Source organism: Amblyomma maculatum, chromosome 3, assembly GCF_055883805.1.
Source record: "Amblyomma maculatum isolate TAMU_Amacu chromosome 3, ASM5588380v1, whole genome shotgun sequence".
Lineage (NCBI taxonomy): Eukaryota > Metazoa > Arthropoda > Arachnida > Ixodida > Ixodidae > Amblyomma > Amblyomma maculatum.
In genome coordinates, this window is record NC_139346.1 from 86,150,161 (window position 1) to 86,170,642 (window position 20,482).

A 20,482-nucleotide genomic window follows, 5' to 3' on the forward strand; every position below is an offset into this window, starting at 1 on the left:
CGTACGTTTTTACTAACTTATTCATAAACGCCACAGTTTCCTTCAAAGGCGTGTCTGACTTTTGCCAATCTTATTCCCGATTGAGTTTTTGAATTTGTTGGGTCCAGCAGATGCCGGAGAATGCCCCACGTTTTGGAGAGATTGAAAGCTACGCGATCAAATAGTGCGAACAATACTGGCTCAGCAGATATGCGACGAAATGGAGGCCAGACCACATGTTCCCAGTCAGACGTGCTGTTCCAAGCAGTTCCAAGTGCGCCCTAGTTTGCGTCCGCACCGCACGAAAACCAATTGCACCATCGTGCGAAGCTGGCGCCGTTTCTCTCCTAGTGGCGCACGTTTGCGGCGCTCACTGGGTGAGCGCTGCTGCGGTGGTCGACTGAACAGTATTTTGCGGCTACGCGTGCTTGCTTGCGTGCTGTTCTCTGCGGCTGTTCGCGCCGATGCCGGTGCTTCGCAGGCGTGTAGCTGAGTTTAAAACATGACTGCGCGGCGCTCGAAGAGTGGGGAAGTGTATTGTTCTGTTGTAGACTGCCACAACAGTACCCTGAACACAAAGGGCCGAGAACCGCGCGTGAAGTTTTACCGTTTCCCGGGGAAATGGTACGAGCAGGAGAGGCGGCAAGCATGGATCACTGCCGTCCGCAGACTCAAGTGAGTACAGATTTCTTACATTTTAATGCGTGTCGAGTGCTTTATCCATGCAAGCGAGCAGTTTGCTGCGGCATTATCGCCATGATTATCGCAGAGGAGGAGTAACGCCTCCTGCAACCACTAGGTGGCAATATCTAACAGTCGAAAGCCATGGGTCTGGATCCGCGCTACGCATGAGTAGGTTGAAGCAGATACTCGAGAACTGTTTTTATATGCCTTTATGAAAGCCTTTTTCGATATCGCTTACGAAACTGCTTACGTTGATGCCGTGGCGCGGAATCGTAGCTGCGCTTCCGCTAAGTATAGTTAACTAATCTAAAACAATGATTAAGATATAGAGACAAAATTGAGCATGATAGCTACTGCTACCACCCCGTTTCAAAGGGGACGCTCCTATATTCCATCCATACATCGGAGCAGACGACGTACAGGCAGGTGCGCATGGCATGTGTGCTGCCGAATAATTACATTTTGTACTAAAAGAAAATTCCGCCGTGAAGTGCCATATAATTTCTATATTCACGCTACATATTTGCCTGATATATGTCAGCCTCAACTTGTGTATGTTTTCATAGCGAAGCAGCAGTATGCCGTCATAGCAATTGCGTCTAACATCGTGCTGATGTTAGTGTGGATGCCGGGGCTTTTTCTCTAAAGAAATGTGATATATTTATTGCCCATGTATAGTGAAAAAGACCCATGCACTGTAACAGCATTGCTACCGGTCCACATTTACTCGCGAAATGGAAGCTACAAAAGCAACTAAACTTGATGTCAAACAGCTATTGTAAGATTTATATGAGACTCTTTGTTTTCACTTTCCTTTAATATTTTATGCGTGCTAATTTTTAGCTCAGTTGCAGCCTACGAGCACAGAAAGTTCTGTGTTAATATGCAGTTAAAGTAAGAAATACAAACATGCTTATGTGCATCACGGCAGCTTTATTGCTCCATCAGGCTAGTCTGCTTCTATTCCAGGCTTCTCTTTGAAGTAAAAGGTCTGACGGAATCCCGTCTGGTCAGGATGGTGCATGATGAAAATGGAAGACGCCAACAAAAAAAAAAAAAATAAAAAGAAATAAAAGCTTTTTATCACTTTCACCAGTCTTCTCCTATAGGGGGTATTCACTGACGCGCTGTGCGCGGTGCATTGTGGGTAATTGAGGTGCAGTCGGCCATTTTTGTGTCCACGGAACGAACAGGGCGAACGTACGTATCAAGTGCTGTCGTGCGGTTCTACAATCAGTGGCATCCGCAGCAATATGTTGTTTAGTGAGCTATCATAGACTGTAATAGAAGCGTGCACAGTGTAAACAAAGGAAGCTGAAGAGCTGCGCGAACAACCTCGGCATTTTAAGGTTCCGGAAGTACACACAAACAACTCCACTCGAACGAGATACCTCACCGAGATGCGACGTCACGTATGGCTCACGGCTCAACCGCACAAGTATCATGGAATATGAGAAATGTATGTCAAAATGGGCTGGACTGGAATCTTCCGGATGTGCCCCAGCAGCCAGCTCTTGTCACTATCCGTGCACGGCTTTAATGCGCATGCATGCAGTGCGCCGCCAACACCTCCTCGCCGTGTTTTGCTGCAATAAAATCCTTCAAAGAGGGCTCGCTAAACTTTGTGTTTGTCGTACTTGCCTCATTCGATCAGAAGTTCGCAACGTCTGTGTCGCCTGCTAATCAAAGCAGACCGCATGCAGATTCGGCGAAGGAGCGTAGGCGGGCAGAGTTGTTTTGCAGAAGGTTTGAAGAACTTTACAAACTTATTTATCTCTAATAACAAATCAAGTTTAGCTTGGCTAAAACTGCGCTGTATTTCAAGAGTTTTGTTGCAAAAAGTTATTTCGAGCCCGCTAGGCAACGAGGTGGCGCCACCGGTGTCATCGCTGTGGCCTGTGGCAGCGGTTTCTTTTGCTTCCTTACCGCCACAGACGATGCAAACATCCGACTTCTTCTGATCGATTGAGGCAAGTACACCAAACAAGCTTTGTATAAAAGATACTGACTACCAAATGCCATTTCTGTGCAGAATATCAGCTACAAAAACTCAGCGGTTTAGTTGGTATAAACGTTGGACGGCACGCACGTAATTACACAAAGAGCGAGTTCGTCTGCTTCAACCGCGGCTCTTAACCCAGCCGCTTGTATGTAACGTAGTTGCATTCTCCAAGCGGTCAGTAGGCTTGCGATTGGTTTCTTGTGACGAAGCTCGTCTGTAGGACAAGGAATTCATGAATGTCGCACATATCTATGCGTGGGCACAGGCCGACACTTACCGTGCAGTTGCGCATATCGACTGCACACGGGTAGGTACCAAAGTTTTGTTTCGTACAGGTCTCTGTCCGCATCGTGCACACTTTGCTGATAAATCAAACTGTCACTCATAATACCGATTGAGTTTTCATAACAACGGTGCTGGCATGAGGCAGAGTGGCAGAGCACACGGACGCGCATGAACAGCTAAGCTAACCGCCGCCCCGTACTAGTACTAGTCCCAACAGGACACAAATATGGCATCGACTGAATACTGACGTCAGCTGTGACGTCACGTGAATACCCCCTATAGCTTCAGTTGCTTCTGCGACATTGGCTCGACGAAGCATGTCTTAGCCAAGTCATTTTTGTGTGTTACAGACAGAGCATAGTTAGTAAATATGGGCCTGAAATACTTGGTACATACAATTTTTAAGAGCTGCAGGTGGTGTTTGGGGAAACGGCACTTTAGGACTCCACAGTCTGTCAGTACAGTGACAGCATTCTCAACTGATTCGTGCAGTGGCTTAGCAAGATTCCTTCTCTTGCTCAATATCACCTGAATGTAAGTTTTGAAAGCGCGCAGTACACGCACAAATTAATTCGGACTAGATGTTCAGTTATGAAGCGCACCAGTAAGCGTTACATTTGATGCTGGTCTTTTCCCAGTTTTTTGCAAGGTTTGTCTATGTTATATATCTTTGCGTGGTTTGGCCGTTTGTCTTGTCAGAGATGAGTGCAAAGTTGGAAAGGGATTGAACTTGCATAAAAAGAAATCAGATTGGAAATTTTATACTTCAGAAAAAGAAAACTGCAACTATCAAAGGCGTTTGACCTTAGAAATGTGCTCCAAAACAGAATTCAAATGCTCCAAAACTCTCGTTTTGTTGCTCCAAAGCTGCTCCAAAATGCTCGAGCCTGCTTCCACTCCTGGTGATGTCGTTTGGCACCCAGTCCTTTCTAGATATCACTTGCAGCCACTCCACCCTTAAATCTATCACTGGGAATTTCATGAAATTCCTGGCACTTTCCGTTTCATGTTTGATTTGTGCACACAGCAGTACGCCATAATTTGTGGCACACGAGAGAAGCTAACAGAACGTCAATCTATGCTCGTCGCAGCCTCAGCCTGCCATCCAATAGAAGGGGCTTTAGCCACCCAGGCAGCGCCGCCCCGCGGAGAAATTCGGCAAAGGGGGCGTTGCCACCCGACGGCACTTCAGCGGCGTTTGAGCAGGAGGCTATGGCAGAGGTCGATCTCGAGTGACGGCAAGACTATCGAATCTCAGTTCGCAGGGCCGGTTATCTGCTTTGCTCCCGCTGTCGGCCTTCTGTATCAAACGTTGGCTCCTCTATTTTTTTTTTTTTTTTTTTTCGCGTCTGCCGTCTTTTTCTTGCAGCAGCTGTAGCATTTGCCGCTTCGTTTGACGCTTTCACATTTCACTCTTTTCTACCCCGTCTCCCCCCATCTCAGCAGACAGTTATAGGGTCGCGTAAACCCCTCTTTTTCATATTCCCCCCCCTTACATATTCCCACAAACTTTAAATAAATACGCTACTTACTGAATGGTGCATTCATTCTAACAGTATTTCTCTTTATCTTTGCTGCAGTCCTGATGGAACTCCATGGATGCCCTCAAAGGGCGCACGAGTTTGCAGCACTCATTTTGTGGGCAACTGCAAAAACGATATGAGTGCCCATCCTTCGTACATTCCAACTATTTTTCCACCTGTATACAAGATGAAAGCGCCTGATGCACAAGGGGCAGAATGGTATGACAGCCAATGAAACTCGGAAATTCAATTTACGAGCATATTGAGTGAATGTGTAAGGCTGCAATAAACTTATATTGACAGATCAAATGATTATTTGCAGCACTGGAAGCTAGTGCATGGCTGGTATGTGCCTAGAGATAGTTGCCACATTTCATTGTCTTTATTGTCAAATACAGGTATCAGAGATGCTTGATTCAAGCCACTTCATCTAGGTTGCAAAGCATGGAAACAGACAACTCTTCGCAAACAGCTACAGAGGCAGAGCCGACAGCACTTGAAGCTTTCGTCAGTAAAGACGGGACTCTGGAGGAACATGAGCACCAAATGGACTACGGTATGGAAGATGACGGATTGCCAACTAGTGACACGGATGATGTGAAGGCTCCTACCACAGCAGACATTTCACCAATACAAAAAGCCGATGTTGTAAGCACCCAGTCTTCTTTTAAACATCCAACCATAAATACTAAAAATATGTTTTCTTCACCACAAAGCTGTCATAATGTTTACTTGATCTAGACTTTCTTTCACAACACTTTACACCACATCAGAAACATATTTTGTTAACTGCGATTTTTTTTCCTACTTTCAGGCATGCCAGACAGAGTCTTCAACTGCCAGGAAGCTTATTCTCCTTCTGTCAATGACGAATTCTGCTGAAGCATCAACACAAGTTACTCACACGGAGCACATTAAACAGGTTTAGCTATCCTTGAACTTATCATTTTCTGCTTTGTTTGTGTTTTATTAGTCCTTTAGCAACTGGCATTTTGTATGTTTATTAACACTACTACTTGTGGACTGAAAATTGTATCAGTTTTTACAGCCTATGGTGCTAATGTTGTCTCTATTTCTCCACAGATTGCTGCGACAGACAGAAATTGGGAAAGAACATCTGCTCTACAGAATGCACATGGGTGACCAAGAGCTACCCCGTTTTTACATTTGTACTGCAAAAACAGCCACCGCTGTCAGATATTTTCTTGAAACCACAATGAAGTGTGTACATATATACACCACTGCGCATTCGCTTGTATCATGACCTTGTCCAAGTGCGAGCTTGTCACCTACAACTGGTCAAGCATGAGCGAGAAGCAGGAGTAAGCGCATATGCAGAACAGCTTTTCTCTACAATGGAAATCTAAGCGCGAGAATGAAAGAAAGAGAGTACACGCCAAGCAAGTTAGCTCTGCGTACAGACAATGCAGTGACACAAAAGTCAACAGGCGAGCTATACACCCTGCTTGGCGAATTATGCAAAATTTCCCGGAGAGGGCTCTGTTCATTGGCATCCGCAGCACCATGCTGCAATTCTTGGGTGCCGTACTGTGCGAATGTTTTGTGATTGTGTGTGAAGTGCATTTGCATACATAGGCGTGTGCCACTAGTGCTCCCGTTTCACACTCCGGCAGGTCCTTGCAGTCAGAACCTGTTCCAGCTTCATATGTGCATCTTTATCTCCTGATTTTGTTTTCCAGTCTTCACGATTGCTGTAAGTTTCATAGGGCTTTAGCGTATCTATGTTTGCAGGTCTTTTTTTTCTCAAGTGTTTGCTCTGTCCACGTTGGTGAATTGATAGTGTTGTTTACAGTTGATCGAAGGTACTTTATGGGATGGGAATATGCACATATGTGCACTGAATTTGAATGCTGTGTTCGGTTATAAGCATTCATTATGCAGTGCATACCGACTTTCATTGCATTTATAGATCACAGTTAAGGTAGGCCACTGCATGCACTTGGTTTACGGGCAAATATTCCACCGCACAAATGTGGACAGCTGCATCTGTGATTGTCAAGCATGAAAAAAAGCACATAAAATGCTAAGTAATGCCGAAAGTTGGGCAAGTTAACGTTCATGATCGTTAACGTGCATGAAAATGCAGCAGAAGTTCTCCTGTATGAGCTATGGGCACTGCTAGATCTAGAAGCAGTCTGAAAAGCTATATTGCATAACATATCATGCACCAAACTAGAGCTGTAGCCGGATATGAAACATGCAGTATTGCTGTTCTGCTACAGGTGATGTCGGTCCTCTCGGAGAGGTTTTTGGCACCTTTATAAGTGGCTCTCGGAATTGTGAACGATGACGTTGCTGCAGCACAGTAATCATTAGTTCTTGTTATGGGATAATTTGGGCATTGCAGGTCAGTAAAAAGAAACTTCCTAAATATTTGCCAGTCCTCACTGCTGCACTAAAAAGTCATGCAGTCATGCGGCACTGGCATGACTTTGTACAGCATAAAAACATGCTATGAAGCCAAGTAAACAGCTAAATGCAGAAGCTGAATCCAGCTAAAAGGACAGACTTTTTCCTCTCCTTACTGTGGTTCAAAAGGCGCTGTCTCTTGTGCCTGCTGTTCAAACATATGCAATGAAGGCAGATTGCGACAATTCGACTTAAGAGCAGCATTCTTAAAAACTTGGCTAGAAGGCGACACGTGTGCATTCATTCAGCTTAAAACCAGGAGAGTCAAACATCAAATTCCCCATTGTTTCACCAGCTGTTTGCAGCACTATGAAAGGTAAGGGTGTACCACATGACAGTAGGGTAGGAGCAGAGTCATGTGTGCATTACACTGATTAACCCAGATTGCCCTTGCCTTTTGTAATGCTCTGAAGAGTTGGGGAAACAAAGCATAGCAAAAAGAGATGTCTATCACAGCTTCATAAGCACATTCAACTATTCTCCACTCGAAGACGATGTTCTCAAAGCATGAAATGTTGCACATTGCTATTTAAACTTGTGTAAGGCTGGCAAGCTGTCTAAGGAAAGCTTCCACAGTAGCCATGAACAGCAACTTTTGAGACAGCTTACTCATTTTAAAAGCAGTACTTTACACTGCACCAGGGGAAGCTTTGTGAAACATGATCCAAGATACGCAGTGAAAAAGGAACAAATGATTCATGGCACGGCTGAAGATGCAAAACAGTGTTTAGGTGGTACCATATATAACATGCAGTTTATATAAAAAAGAAAATCTAATCATGGATACTCGTCGATCGGTATGTATATTTGGTTCTCCTTTTTCATCTGTAGTTTGGAAGCAGCTGTTTATTTGTACACGATGTTAATAAAATAAAGTTGGGGGTGCAGTGTAGCTCCTGTCAAGCTTCTTTCTTCCTCATTATGCTGAGTGCTGCATGCAGTACCTGGAGCTTGTATTTGTCTGAATTTGGCACTTGGATTTTATACTTCTAAATTCTCTCCTCAGCTGCATTTTTTCAATTATTCAGATTCCTCATGAGGTGGTAGCAAATATAGCCATCATGCATTGTTTGCATATGCTACTAACAGATTGCTTCATCTCATTGCTTAGGCAACTTGTGAGTATACTGTGCTAGAAAATGTATTAACACCATTATATTCTTCTGTCATGGTACCAATGGTACTACTCGGCTTGTGCATGAAATGTGGAACCATTGCACATTAATGTATGCATGACATATATATTGTGAGGATTTGTCATTTTAAAGCAGAACTGTGCTACAGGAGGAAGCGTAGCACAGAGCTAATTGAATTCAACCACTTCGAGTCACTGCTGTGCGCCAAGATCACATGGTGCGACAGTGATCTTGCATATATATGATTTCGATGACTGGGATTAAATTTGTAACCGATTAGTCACTAATTTGTGATCCATTAGTCATAATAGACTCTTGGCAAGGCTATTTAACTACTTCAGTGGTCCACTTCATGCTCTTTTGGCCCCATATCTGTTGCACTGCCTTCCGTTTAGTATTATAGCTGCTGATCCTCGGTAAACAAAGTTGCTACTGGCATACCTCAAGGCATCACCTCTGTCTCTCTGTATTTTAATTTATATATTAATATTCTATTTATTTTTAGCGGTGTGCAGATATTGAAATTTTCCAATATGCATATGGGAAGAAACTGCCTTTGAATATCGAATCCCAAAAATATTTGATCAGTAAAAAAAAAGAAATTAAACAGCCAAAAATATTGTTCACCTTGTTAATTTTAAAATTTACACGTATTGTGAAATGATGCTAAACTGGAATTGCACAGAAGTGTATACTCTAGTGAAAAATCCAGTATGATTTATAGAGAATTCGGTAAACTGCATTTTCTATACAGGAAGGACCTGCATGAAATCAGGTGGAGGTGTCATATACACTAAACTTGTTAATTTAGTCTTCAGTGAACCAGAAAAAATGTCCAAATGGGCCTGGAAAAGCTGCTGAAGAACAGCTGCATCACAGTAATTTTATTTCATAAATACCAGCATGATGGTTCATTTGAGACGAAAACAATGTGAGAACGGCATTTTTACGCAGTTTCCTCAAGCGCTTTGCTTTGCGCACACTGTCGGGAGGACCCTCTGCACAAAAAGGCACTGCACTGAAGCATCTGCAAAACAGTACGGGGCTGTTTTATGAAGAGGGGCCTTTAGTTTTGTGAAGAGGGTGTTCCTGGCACTGCAGCTTCATGCGGTTAAGCATTGCAGTCAAGTGTACAGTGCGGGGAAACTGCGGTGAACTCTATTATTTCGGTATATTGGGTAATTTTCAAATGTCCGAAAATTCGGAATATCAGTTTTTCAAATACGAACCAAACAAGAAACATATTCAATTCGTATTTGAAATTGCAAATATTAGCACATCCCTATTTATTATATATCTTTAATTATGTATTAATGCTATTGTTAATGAATGCAGATGTCTCACTTTATTTTTACCTACCGTGCATTGGTGGTGCCGTCGTTATGACGCTCAACTACTGTTCCCAAGGATGCGGGATTAAATCCTGGCCACAGCCGTATCTTTTTTTTTTTTCAATGGAAATAAAAAGCATTGTGCCCATGTGCTGTGCAATGTCAGTGCACGTTAGAACCCCAGGTGGTCTAAATTTTCGGAGCCCTCCACTACGCTGTCTCTCATAGCCCGAGTTGCTTTGGGACGTTAAACCCCACAAACCAAACCAACCAAGCCAGATGTGTCACTTTTGTTCTCACCAACCACAAGTGAAGAAGTGATAAAGCAGGTAAATGAGATATTAAGACACTGCATCATTGGTCACTTATGAATCATTTGACGAGTAATGCAACTGAGACAAATGCTTTTATCTTCAGAACAAAAAAAAAAAGCCATCATGATTCCTTGTGATCTTAAGCTAAGTTTGAAACCATAGAAACTATAAAAAATATTAAGATGTTAGGTGTAAACTTTAACTCGGCTAAGCTGGGGCAGTCATGTTAACACTTTTGTCGGTAAACTTTCTCATGCCACGAGTATCACTAAGCAGTATCATCACTTGGTCCCATTAAAGTCAAGCTTGGGCTGTACAATTCCTTATTTTTGTCTTTCATCAACTATGCCCATCTAGTTTGCAAACAGTTGCAGGTGTCTGTAAAAAAAATGCATTCTGCATAAGAGGGCTATACATGCAATACTAAAAGCCCCTTATGATATAAAAACATACGATTTATTGCACCAATTCAATGCTGTAATTTATACCTTTAGGCTTGCTGACAAATCCAAGAAAGGAAATAAAACAAAATAAATGACATACACGATAAGCACGCCTTTCATTAAATGCACAAATATACCCAGACAGATGCAGCAAAGTGGCACATTCCAAAATACCGCACAATGTATATGGTAGATATAGTCTAGCAAACATGTTAGCTTGTCTTTTAGATTAGTATAATGCTTAAAATATTGACATGCCATGGGCATGCCACAAATATATAAAGAGTATGTGCGTGAGTTTTCATACTGAACCACGCATCAGATGCGATTTTGTGTGGCATATGTTCTATTCTGCTCACATTATTTACTTTTTTGTTTGTTATAACTGTGTGCCCTTGCTCTGTTTTGTTGCATTGTATGTTGCCTGCTGCCATGCAATATGGGGAATAAGGGGCGCATCAAGCAACAACTTCTACCTTTTTCTCCTTCGATACTCTCCATGAGTATGTGAGAAATACTGAGTTTATATACTAATGTAGTGAGAATAATGAACCCCCAAAAATGGCTTCGTAGAATCCATTTGAGAGCCAGAGTAATACTGCAATATAATCACTAAACTACAAATTGTTGGGACTAAAGCATCTCTGACAGCTTAATTGCTTCTGATTTCCTTCAATTAGCGGCTATCTTGACCCTCTTTTCTAGCCTAGCCATGCAGTGCAAACATGAACGACTGTCATTTCAGCCTTATTACCCTTAGGGTGCCATTTGCAGACATCAGAAAAGATGAACATTTTCTGCAGTTTTTCCTTGTTGGCACGGCTCTGGACATATAGCTACAGTATCTTTCAGTTTTCTTGCTTGCTTCACTACATTTTTTCTTTTTGTTTTTTCAAGAACAGACTTATACTCTTGGCTCACAGGACTCTTTGAAATGTTCTATTTTATCATCATTGATTTACTTTTAAAGGCCCTTAGTTTAGGGCGTTACATAAGGAAAGAGCAGCCATTACATGATACAGTGGCCAGGAACATCAACCCGAAATACAAAGCAGGGATCATTTTCTAACAATTAAAAAAAAAAAAAAAAAAAACAATGTATCAGGATTAAGAAGGATGCAGCAGCTCAAGAACAACTTAGACAGATTAAAATAAACACACACATGCACGCTCAGAAGTGTGTAACTCTATACCTGAAATCTGCTGTTAATAACTACTTCAAGTTTTTTGTTTTTTTCAGTGACCATCAAATTGGGTATCTAATTCCACATTGTAATAGCGCTGTTATGTACGCATTCCACTTCACAGGTACTAGCACACTGTGGAGACTGCTATGGCTTTTGATTGCATCAGAGATGGCTCAGTGAAAAACATATCGTTCAGTCGTGTATTTCAAATGTGTTTTTTTATTGTTGACTGACAACAATTCGTCCTTATTTGCAGCGAATAATACCTTTCAGTCCATGTCAAACATCTCAACATGCTCATGCTGCTACATGCATGTAATCCTTGACATGCTTGGAGCTTTAAAGGTGGTCCTTCTAGGCCCATACTAGCAGGATTGATGTCTTTTGTAAATGGTATGCACTTCAGTTCAGTTTTTATCTCTTAAAGGCCCCCATTTGAGGGGGTGCTATAATTCTCTCAGTAAGCACAATACAGGCTAGAGCTTGTCCCTTTCACAAAATGTGGCGTAACAGGCATTTAATGGAGCAAAGCATGAGGCACAGCTGAGGTCCAAATTAAGCAGCTTTGAAGTGAACTGCTGCACTGGTATGGACATTGCCACATGATGCAGTGGGAAAAAAAAAAAAAAAAAAGGAAGGGGGCTCTAACCTGTTCAAAAACAGAACTTGTAATGCAGGAATACATTTTTGTGAAGTTAGTACCTCCACAGACCAATTTTTCTACTCTCTGTTCTGCTGTAAAACTTTTGCGTTTAAGAGCTAAATCAGACTGATCCACATTTTTCAAGGAATTAAAGGACTGCATCCAAATTTAACGAATTTGTAAAATCCATAAAAACCTTTTCAAAAATCATAAGTAATTTAAAGATTTCAAGAGCCTTTGTGAACCCTGGTAGCAAGATTCCAATGCTCCTGTTATGGAACAGTTGTCTCAACTAAATAAATAATAATGGTGCACCAGTAAGCAGTTTGAGAAGAAGATATCCATGCCCCCCCCCCCCCCCCCTTTTCCTTATATATATTTCATGCAGTTTCTTGACTAATTTAAGGAATGTTTTGTAGCAAAATATGATTCATTGCCACCGTTGCTCGTGACAAAGTTAGTTGGACTGATCAAATTAGCAACGAATCACCATAGTGCTTGCTAGCTCAAGACTGACCCCTGATGGCAATTGGTTATTGCATTTGGTGTCCGTTGGGCGAAGTTCCCTTGGGCCATAAAAATCCATTATTTTTATCATGTTTGCCAGTTCAAGTTTTGTTTACACATCTGACAGTGACTTTAAAACAAGCACCAGTATTTTTTGCAAGCATAACACCATTATTATGTAGAAATTACCCTTTCAAATACCTACCATTCTGGTTAACCAAACACTCCAATAAAACTATATCACAAAGCAGAAAACATGGTAAGCAAAGGTCAACAAGCTTTTGCAACTTCACCTCAGCAAGTTATGAGTTCAAGATCCTTGCACATTTCATGGCAGCCACATAGTTGAATTAAGTGCTTTGTGAAGGCTCGTATGCATGGTGTCTTCTCAGTAGATTCAGAACTGTTTTGTTTGGCGACAGATAATTAATTGTTCACCAGAGTTCCCAAATCTATCGCTACATCGTGCAACACATATTTTCAAACTGCCACTGGTGCCAAAACTAAGAATTGTCTCTCAATTTGCTCAAACGGTTAAAAAATCATCATTCTTGGTTGTATTTTAGGCCTACTGATATTCCTGTTCTTTCTATATAGTAAACTTTCTTACTGACTCAGAATACACGTGACATTCGATTCTTATTCAAGGATGCAATGCGTATATATAATATACCTGCGCCTGAAATCAGTACTGATGGATCATTCGTTAAAAGGTAATTGGCCAATCTTACAGTGGAAGCACATGCATGATTCAGTGAAATGCACAAGCTTTTGAGTAGAATATTTCCTTGACGTTGCAATACGAGCAGGCAGCAGTGATTGCTGTGTCGAAGACCATGTGCTGTAATGCCACATATGCCTCTGGCTATTAGAAGTCGTGTCTGGAAGTACGGCACCTGACACCTACCGAAAGGTCGGACAGAGCAGCACAAACTATATGTGGCTAGCTATGGGAGTAAGCAGCACTTTCAAAGCTTGCAATAAATTAAAACAAGCAATGCTGCATAGCCCATCTACCAACTTTAGCTAGGAATTTAAAATTTATTTTGGTTAGGCTCATGCTTGATCTTAGGGTGGGCTTTCTGGAAAGGCCAGCGTCGAACATTTCCAATGCAGCATGAGCTTGCACAGCTGAAAATGCCACCTAGCTTGATGGTGTCACATACTGTATGCTGTTTTTATAAGTAGCAAAGCAACTTGGCAGCTTCAGTGTACTCTCAATATGCTTAAGTACATTAATTTTATGTGACAAACACTGTTTAGGCTTGCTTCTCACAATACTGGTTCCCCTGCTAAGCTCCACAAAGATGGTGTTTCACGACATATTATAGCTGTTAGCATAAGTTCACTATAGTGTAGTACAAGGAATGGAGTGCAAACGGAATATTCAAGCACAATCCATTGGTTACTGGCTTGATACTGTGCAGCCTTTCAGTCAGCAATTCACACTAACATGTGCTGCCTTGCCTCAGTGTTTGTTTTTCAAGTCAGAATACATAAGCCATAGACACAGGGTAAAAGGGGACGTTTTCCAGCTGAATATGTTGTCCAGATGCTCGGCGCATAGAAGTTATTACATTGCAGGTTTGTGCAGAGATAACGCCAATGCTGTACAACGTTTCGTAGCCACCTCTTCTTGCTGTTAATTTTGAATGCAGAATGCCACTACAGCTGTAGGATAAGGCTTTCACCGTAAGTGGGGGTTTGGATTTCTTAGTTTTTATTTTTCGAGAATAACAGCTTCCGCTTCTTTTTAAAATGCTATACATCCAAAAAATGATTTGCTGCTTTTTTTCTAGCTGTATGTTGTAGAATTCTGTAGAACTTGTCCTGCCCTTTTTGTCAACTCAAGTGTTTAATTCGCAAAGCAATGAACACATAAATGGCAGTATTGAGAGCTGTGCCTGTAGAAAAAACAAATGGTGTCTTTGCGTAAAAAGATTGCATAAGTTAAAAGATCCAACCATTAGAAAATTCTTGAGTGTAAGTTGATTGTCAAAATTAAGGTGCACTGTCATAGTATAACTGGGTTGTTGGGTTAGAACGAGCAAGAGGGCTGGATACCGGATATGTAGTCCGTGTATTGATGGCATGTGTAGTAGGCAGAATGTGACACTTTCTAGTAATATTTATGCATAGTATCTTTGCAGTGTAGTAACCCACTTAATTAAGTTACTGACGAATGTGGGGATGAGAGTGACCTGCACTGCACTAGCAGTTAATTGACTTTTGGCAAAGAGATTGAATCTCCTTATCAAAAAAGGTTTTCAGCGCATTAGAGCAGTGCTTCAGAATGTATGTCTGCACATAGCTATAAACCAAATACTAGCTCTGTAGCTCTGTCACACTGTACCCTTGTCTTGCATGCTTTTTTTTTTTTAATTTTATCTTACTAAATAGCCACCTAGCTGCAGTGTTTACTCAGTTAAAATTGAGTTTTGGAAAATTAATTTGGTATGCTCGCATTGCATTTAGCTCTTTCATTTATAACTATAGGGGTATACAAATAAGTTTAAAATATGAATATGGGAAAAAATGCCTTCGAACATGGAATCTAATGTCACATCAGTGAAAAAAGATTAAAAAATTAAAATATAGCAAAACACTGTCTCGTTTATTTCAAATTTTCATGGTATTTGCAAATAAAATTATACTAAAATTAAAGGAGTGTATACCCAACTGAACATTCCGGCATAAATTTTATACTGGATTCCGTATACTAGATTTCTTTAATGAAACCAGTCACATCGCTGCTGAATACTGTACTCTCATTAATTGTCTCGAGGCGACAGGAAGAAAACACCTAAATTAATCGAAAGCTCAAATTATTGAATGGACCTCAAAAGAACTGCCAAAAAACTATTTGCGTCACAGTAATTTTACCTGATAAATACCTGCACAATGGTCTGCATATGAGATGAAACCGAAGGGAGAACAATGTTTTTTTTTTTTTAATTTATTTGGTGAAATGCTTCGCTTAGCGCACGCTGTCCGGACGGCCCTCTTCACAAAACAGCCAGGTCGCATTTTGATGCTTCACTGCATAGCCCACGCGGTAAAGCACTGTGGTGAAGCAGGCAGTGTGGGGGAACTGCTGCCAATTTTAAAAAATTTCGGCGTATTCTGTAATTTTCGAATATTTGGAAATACCAAATATCAGTTTTTCAAGTACAGATCGAATAGCAAACATATTAGATTCGCATTCAAAGTTTCGGATATTTGCACACTCCTGTTTTAAACCAAAAGGTGCAACCCGTAGCCATGTGCTGCCTAAATTTTCCACTAATCGGCACAGCACATGTCCTTGGTCTGAGCAGCAACTCTCATTAATGCATGGTGACCACCCACAAGAGCAGAACAGACTACTTGAATACTATTTATAGTTATATCCAAGAATAATTTGATATGCAAGTATGCAAGAAAGGGAAAGAAATGCCAAAGACCCATGCTTCCTCACAAAAAAAAAAAAAAAAAAAAAAAAAAAATCTGCCAGCGTCAATATCACGTTTAGTGCAGGTAAACAAAGAAAAAACTGCTCACTTGAATGCTAAATTGAAGGCTCCTTTTACGTACTCAGCTCTCTCTGCTGCTGAGAGAAACACTACTTGGCATAATAAAACATACATGCATTAGAAGTACGTTTTTGCTACAGCATCATGCTTTGCGGGAGAATGGAAAAGAAGTAAGGGTTATAAATGCTAATATGTGTACATACTCAAGCTAGACCATTGCACCTAACAAGAGCTGGGCTACAAGTGCGGCATGGCACAAATCTAAAAATTCTACATGGTAGGTAACAAACTTCTCCTCTAGAGAAGTTTTGTATTTCAAGCAAAATGCACCCTTTTGAAGTTTTTCGCGAGTTATACGGCATGACATTTCAACTACCGCCTCGGAAATGGCATAGGCAGCGGAAGACGCCACGTCCTTGCAAAAGCTTTGGTTTTCACATGAAATTAAGCACATATTGTACTCTTAACCATGTTGTATTCATTCCATAGCAGCACATCCTCAAAGTGTAAAAAAAAAATGAAAACTTAATAACATAAAATCTGATAAATGTAAAGCGAAATTCATATAAAGAGGCAATAAATGAATGATGAAAGGTATTTCCGACTGTCCTTAAAAAAAAAAAGTGATTAAAATGGCTCCACCTAACCACAGCATAACGGGTGCTTCAATCGTAGTTTCCTGTGATGTTTTGAGTGGGCCAGTCTGGCTCAAGTTAAGCCTACAACCACTACTCATTTTGTCATGGCAGCAAAGAAGGAAGCCAGGGGGTCTTTTTTGTGTGCAAACATTTTCCACTTGTGCACATGACCTGTAAATGTTCACTATAGATCTGTCTGAGAGCTGAGCGAGTATTTGAAAGTTAATCGTTCAGACAGGATTGCCTGCCTCGTTGATGAAAAAAATGGGCACCATTTGAAAATGAATTCTGGTTTAAGGAAATGCCTATCCTTAAAAAAAAAAAATACTGTTCTTTGCGGGGTCTTTGAAGTGAGCATCAGGATGTATACACCTTTCAGCAGGCCGTGAAGCCTTCTTGAGCTTGGCAGTTTATAAGAAGCAACAGAAGCAAGCCATGAATGGCATGGCTAACTCATCCAGCACCCAGAACAGGTATTAGACTTAGAGTAAAAGAGTTATTTGTTTCCTCCATTATCATGAATCCCATGTTAGAATAGGAATGGGTCACAAGAAGCTAACATTTTCTGGTGGACAAAGTGTCCTTGCCTTGCGAAATTGTGGACTAAAGTGTCATCACTTTAGTGCAAATCTGTGATGTATGAACCCCTCTCGTTTGTATTTTTGCCTGTATTTGTCACTTAGCAAAGAATATTTCCCATAAACAGGTGTTGAGCAAAATGTAGTTAAGAAATGAAGGTTCTATAAAGCCTGCTTTTATCTAAAGGTACTAGACTCAGGGACAGCAGACTTAGCGGCACTTGAGCAGCAGGGCTGACAATGGTAGCTTTACATATTGGTTCCCAACCGATGTAGTACTACCTATTCTGCTCCTTTGCATCTGAACTGATTTCCAATGTGTGAATCTAATGTCTACATGCATGCCTGTTCATTAGTAAAGTTAATTAAGCTAAGTAAGGTAAAGAAAAGCTTAGACGCAAGGCCTATAATTAGCCCTTTTTTTTAAGTAATGCAGTCTGCTATTTTCCAAGTGACATCGTTTCCTTTTAGAGCCTAGTGACACATCCATCCTGACTACTAACCTCAATTTAATTAAGTGATATTACTCAGTTACGCTAGCTGCAAAGTGAAGGTATATGCACTGTTGAGACTGCAGGAAGCAGCACACAAAGCATGTGCCTACTTACAACATGAAAGACATGTTGAGAGAGAAGTACACGTTGACAGGTGGCTCTGTCACTTGTAGCATGGTCTTTCGACGGTCAACAATACTGTGTAGCTAAATGGGCATCTGCCTCCCTTCTGTATATACATTCACGCCTCTTTAAAAAACAAGAACCTGCATGCTCAAAGCTCAGAACAAATTTAATACTTAATTACTGGCAACAAATTTCAAATAACCTAAAGCTGGCGTGATGCTTCTTGGCCTATTGTAATGGAAAAATCCCAGGGCATACCAGACGGCCGCCACTTTACCTCACAAAGTTCAAAGTTCCTGCGCTGCTCACTGATATGAACAACTTGATCCTTTGCATGCAGTTCTGTAACTGTGCACCGAAATGGGAGAGTGGCTGCTTTACAATGCAAAACAAGTTCACTATAAAACGTTGTCAAGACCTCCATGTAATACTGAGAAGGAGAAAAAATATTGTTTGGTAAAACGAAGACGCCTGTAAACACGCAGAGACCGCAAAAGTCGACCTTAGCTATATCAGGGTCTTCACCATACCACTTGTTGATGACACGGAAGATGCAGTCTCGTAATTAAATGACTATGCCTTTTGAACATGTCTAATCTGTTATTTATAAAAGAAACACTCAGAAATACCTTCCACACCCTTAATGCCTTTTCATATGCTTTTTGATTGCAGTCATCTGATTTTATGTTATCAAGTTACCAATTTTGTTTATACCTTGAGGAAGTAGTGCTTAGTATGAATACAAAATGAATAAGAATACAAGTTTCATTTCATGTGAAAATGAAAGCGTTGTATGCTGATGTCTTTGGGCCGCGGCCACTGTGATTTTAGAGGCAGTACTAGAAGAATGCGCGCGACACTGTCAAGCCTGGCAAAACTGCACACGCTGTGCTGATGCGAGGCTGTGCTTCTAGCGATTCTTTCCACCACAACCTCGTGCTTTGCGCTGCCCAATGCTGCTAACATTTGGCCGTCTCGTTCCCTACTTCTCAACACATTTACAGTTTTTTATTTTTACAACAATCCGCACCACCTTCTTTCCACGTTCACATAGCTCGCTTTATTTTTTTTTTATCCCTGAAAGTCGCATGCTTTACCTCATGACTCCAAGGCCTTCACAAAGCATAGTGTCTCCTCAAAGCTTTTTAGCCAGGTGGTTTAGCCATCTCAAGAGCGCCATTTTATCATTTATTGTTTTTCTCTTAAAAAAGAAAAACAAAATAAAATTTGCCTCGTGTTCTCATTGCTATAATGGCTGCACGTTCAAAATGTAGTGATAACTACTCTGGGCACAGTTTGCATGTCATGTTGAAATGGTGTAACTACTTTGAAGTTAACTGGTAGCAACCTGGAACAGCAGCAGTGAAGATGCTTAAGATGTAAAGTGCTCACAAATTAGTTACTTTGTTACTTTTTGTTGCCCAAACCACATGATATTAAGGAGAGTATAATGCTCCAACATAATCTTTCCTTTACAACTTCTAGGCTTTGAAATAGAGGCCTTGAAGAAATTTTCAGATGTTCTAGCAACAACCTGCGAAAGGAGCAGCAGAGCAGATTGAGCCAAGCAGATCCAGTGTATAAATGTCTGTATTGGCACTAAACTTTGTAACGACCTTTCACCCCAGAGGTAATGTGATCAGTAACCAGATTTCAGTGAAAAAAAAATTTAAGCTGTGGAAAGGTTCTTGTCCCTGTCATTAGGCACTTTACTGGGCAGTGATTTCAAACCTCAGCTACTCTAGCAAGAGTTGTTATCACACTCAGTAGCAGTTACTCTGTTACTTGTTTCAAATATTGATAATTGCTGTAAAATCTGAGATACAGACTGTAAAAATGTTTGCATCCATTTCAGCAGTGTGAGCTTAAGAAATTTGTGTGCAACTTTTCCTATGTTTCAGGTGCTTAGGGACGACATGACTGAATGACCATAATGTGCTTGAACTTTATACACATAACCTTAATTTTCCGGGCCCTAGATCGCATATTTTGATTTCAAAGGGGGCACAGATGCAAAAGATGTCATCCAAAGGATTTTGAGAGCTGTTAAGCAAGCCCGTTTCTATGCCGTGCAGCTCAGCAGGCTCGAGGGGCTTAAAGTATAGCTTCAATAGCCTAACATTCTTTGCCTGCTTCTTGGCAAGTCTACACACTGGAATCGACTTTGCACCGGCAACTATTCATGCAGCATTCCTCAGTTAAATTTCGTTTCTTATTTACATTTATTGTAAAAACAGCCGCAAGGTATGCACGGGGTCAGGGTCAGACATGTGCTTTTATACACTACCACTGGGGAAACCGATCATGGCTCCTTCAGACTCCATGCAGGTACTGGGCCGTGTAAACATGTGCACTGTTTGGCATGCACAAGATCACAAAGAGAAACACTCAGTTCACAAAGACTTACTTTTCAACGCATCTAAGGTTGGAAGTGGAGATATAACTGGTAGGCAGCCATGGATATATAGTTGAGAGTGAGCGTGCTTGGGTTGTATTTCAGTATAGGTCGGAGCACAAAATGTGCAGTGAATGAGGTGGGGGGGCGATTGATGGATTGACTGAACATCTTTTATTGAATAGGAAGGCTCATGGCCATGGATGGGGGTAAAGAGGAGTAGGCAGAATCTTCATTGTTTTGCACTGGTCATCACTCAAACCATACTGCTCTGA

General features: G+C 41.1%; 2 protein-coding genes across 3 annotated transcripts in view; both read left to right on the forward strand.

Moving 5' to 3' along the window:
* The first annotated feature begins 379 nt into the window (after positions 1–379).
* On the forward strand, positions 380–9,201 carry LOC146195175 (uncharacterized). Of its 2 annotated transcripts, none has more exons than XM_084597714.1 (5): positions 380–654; positions 4,531–4,692; positions 4,908–5,121; positions 5,288–5,395; positions 5,557–9,201. In XM_084597714.1, exons 1-5 carry the CDS (start codon positions 482–484, stop codon positions 5,614–5,616), a joined length of 717 nt encoding a protein of 238 aa, XP_084453840.1. In that variant the 5' UTR covers positions 380–481; the 3' UTR covers positions 5,617–9,201. The 2 variants fall into 2 exon arrangements, with proteins under 2 accessions (XP_084453840.1, XP_084453839.1); XM_084597713.1 differs by having other exon boundaries at positions 4,872–5,121; positions 5,557–9,198.
* The window catches only part of LOC146195176 (F-box/LRR-repeat protein 12-like), a 36,516-nt gene continuing 21,767 nt past the window's right edge, over positions 5,734–20,482 (forward strand). Inside the window, exons 1-2 of the mRNA XM_084596740.1 lie at positions 5,734–5,795; positions 6,174–6,187. Of these exons, the coding sequence (XP_084452866.1) occupies positions 5,734–5,795; positions 6,174–6,187 (76 nt within the window). The remainder of the gene's footprint in view (positions 5,796–6,173; positions 6,188–20,482) is intronic.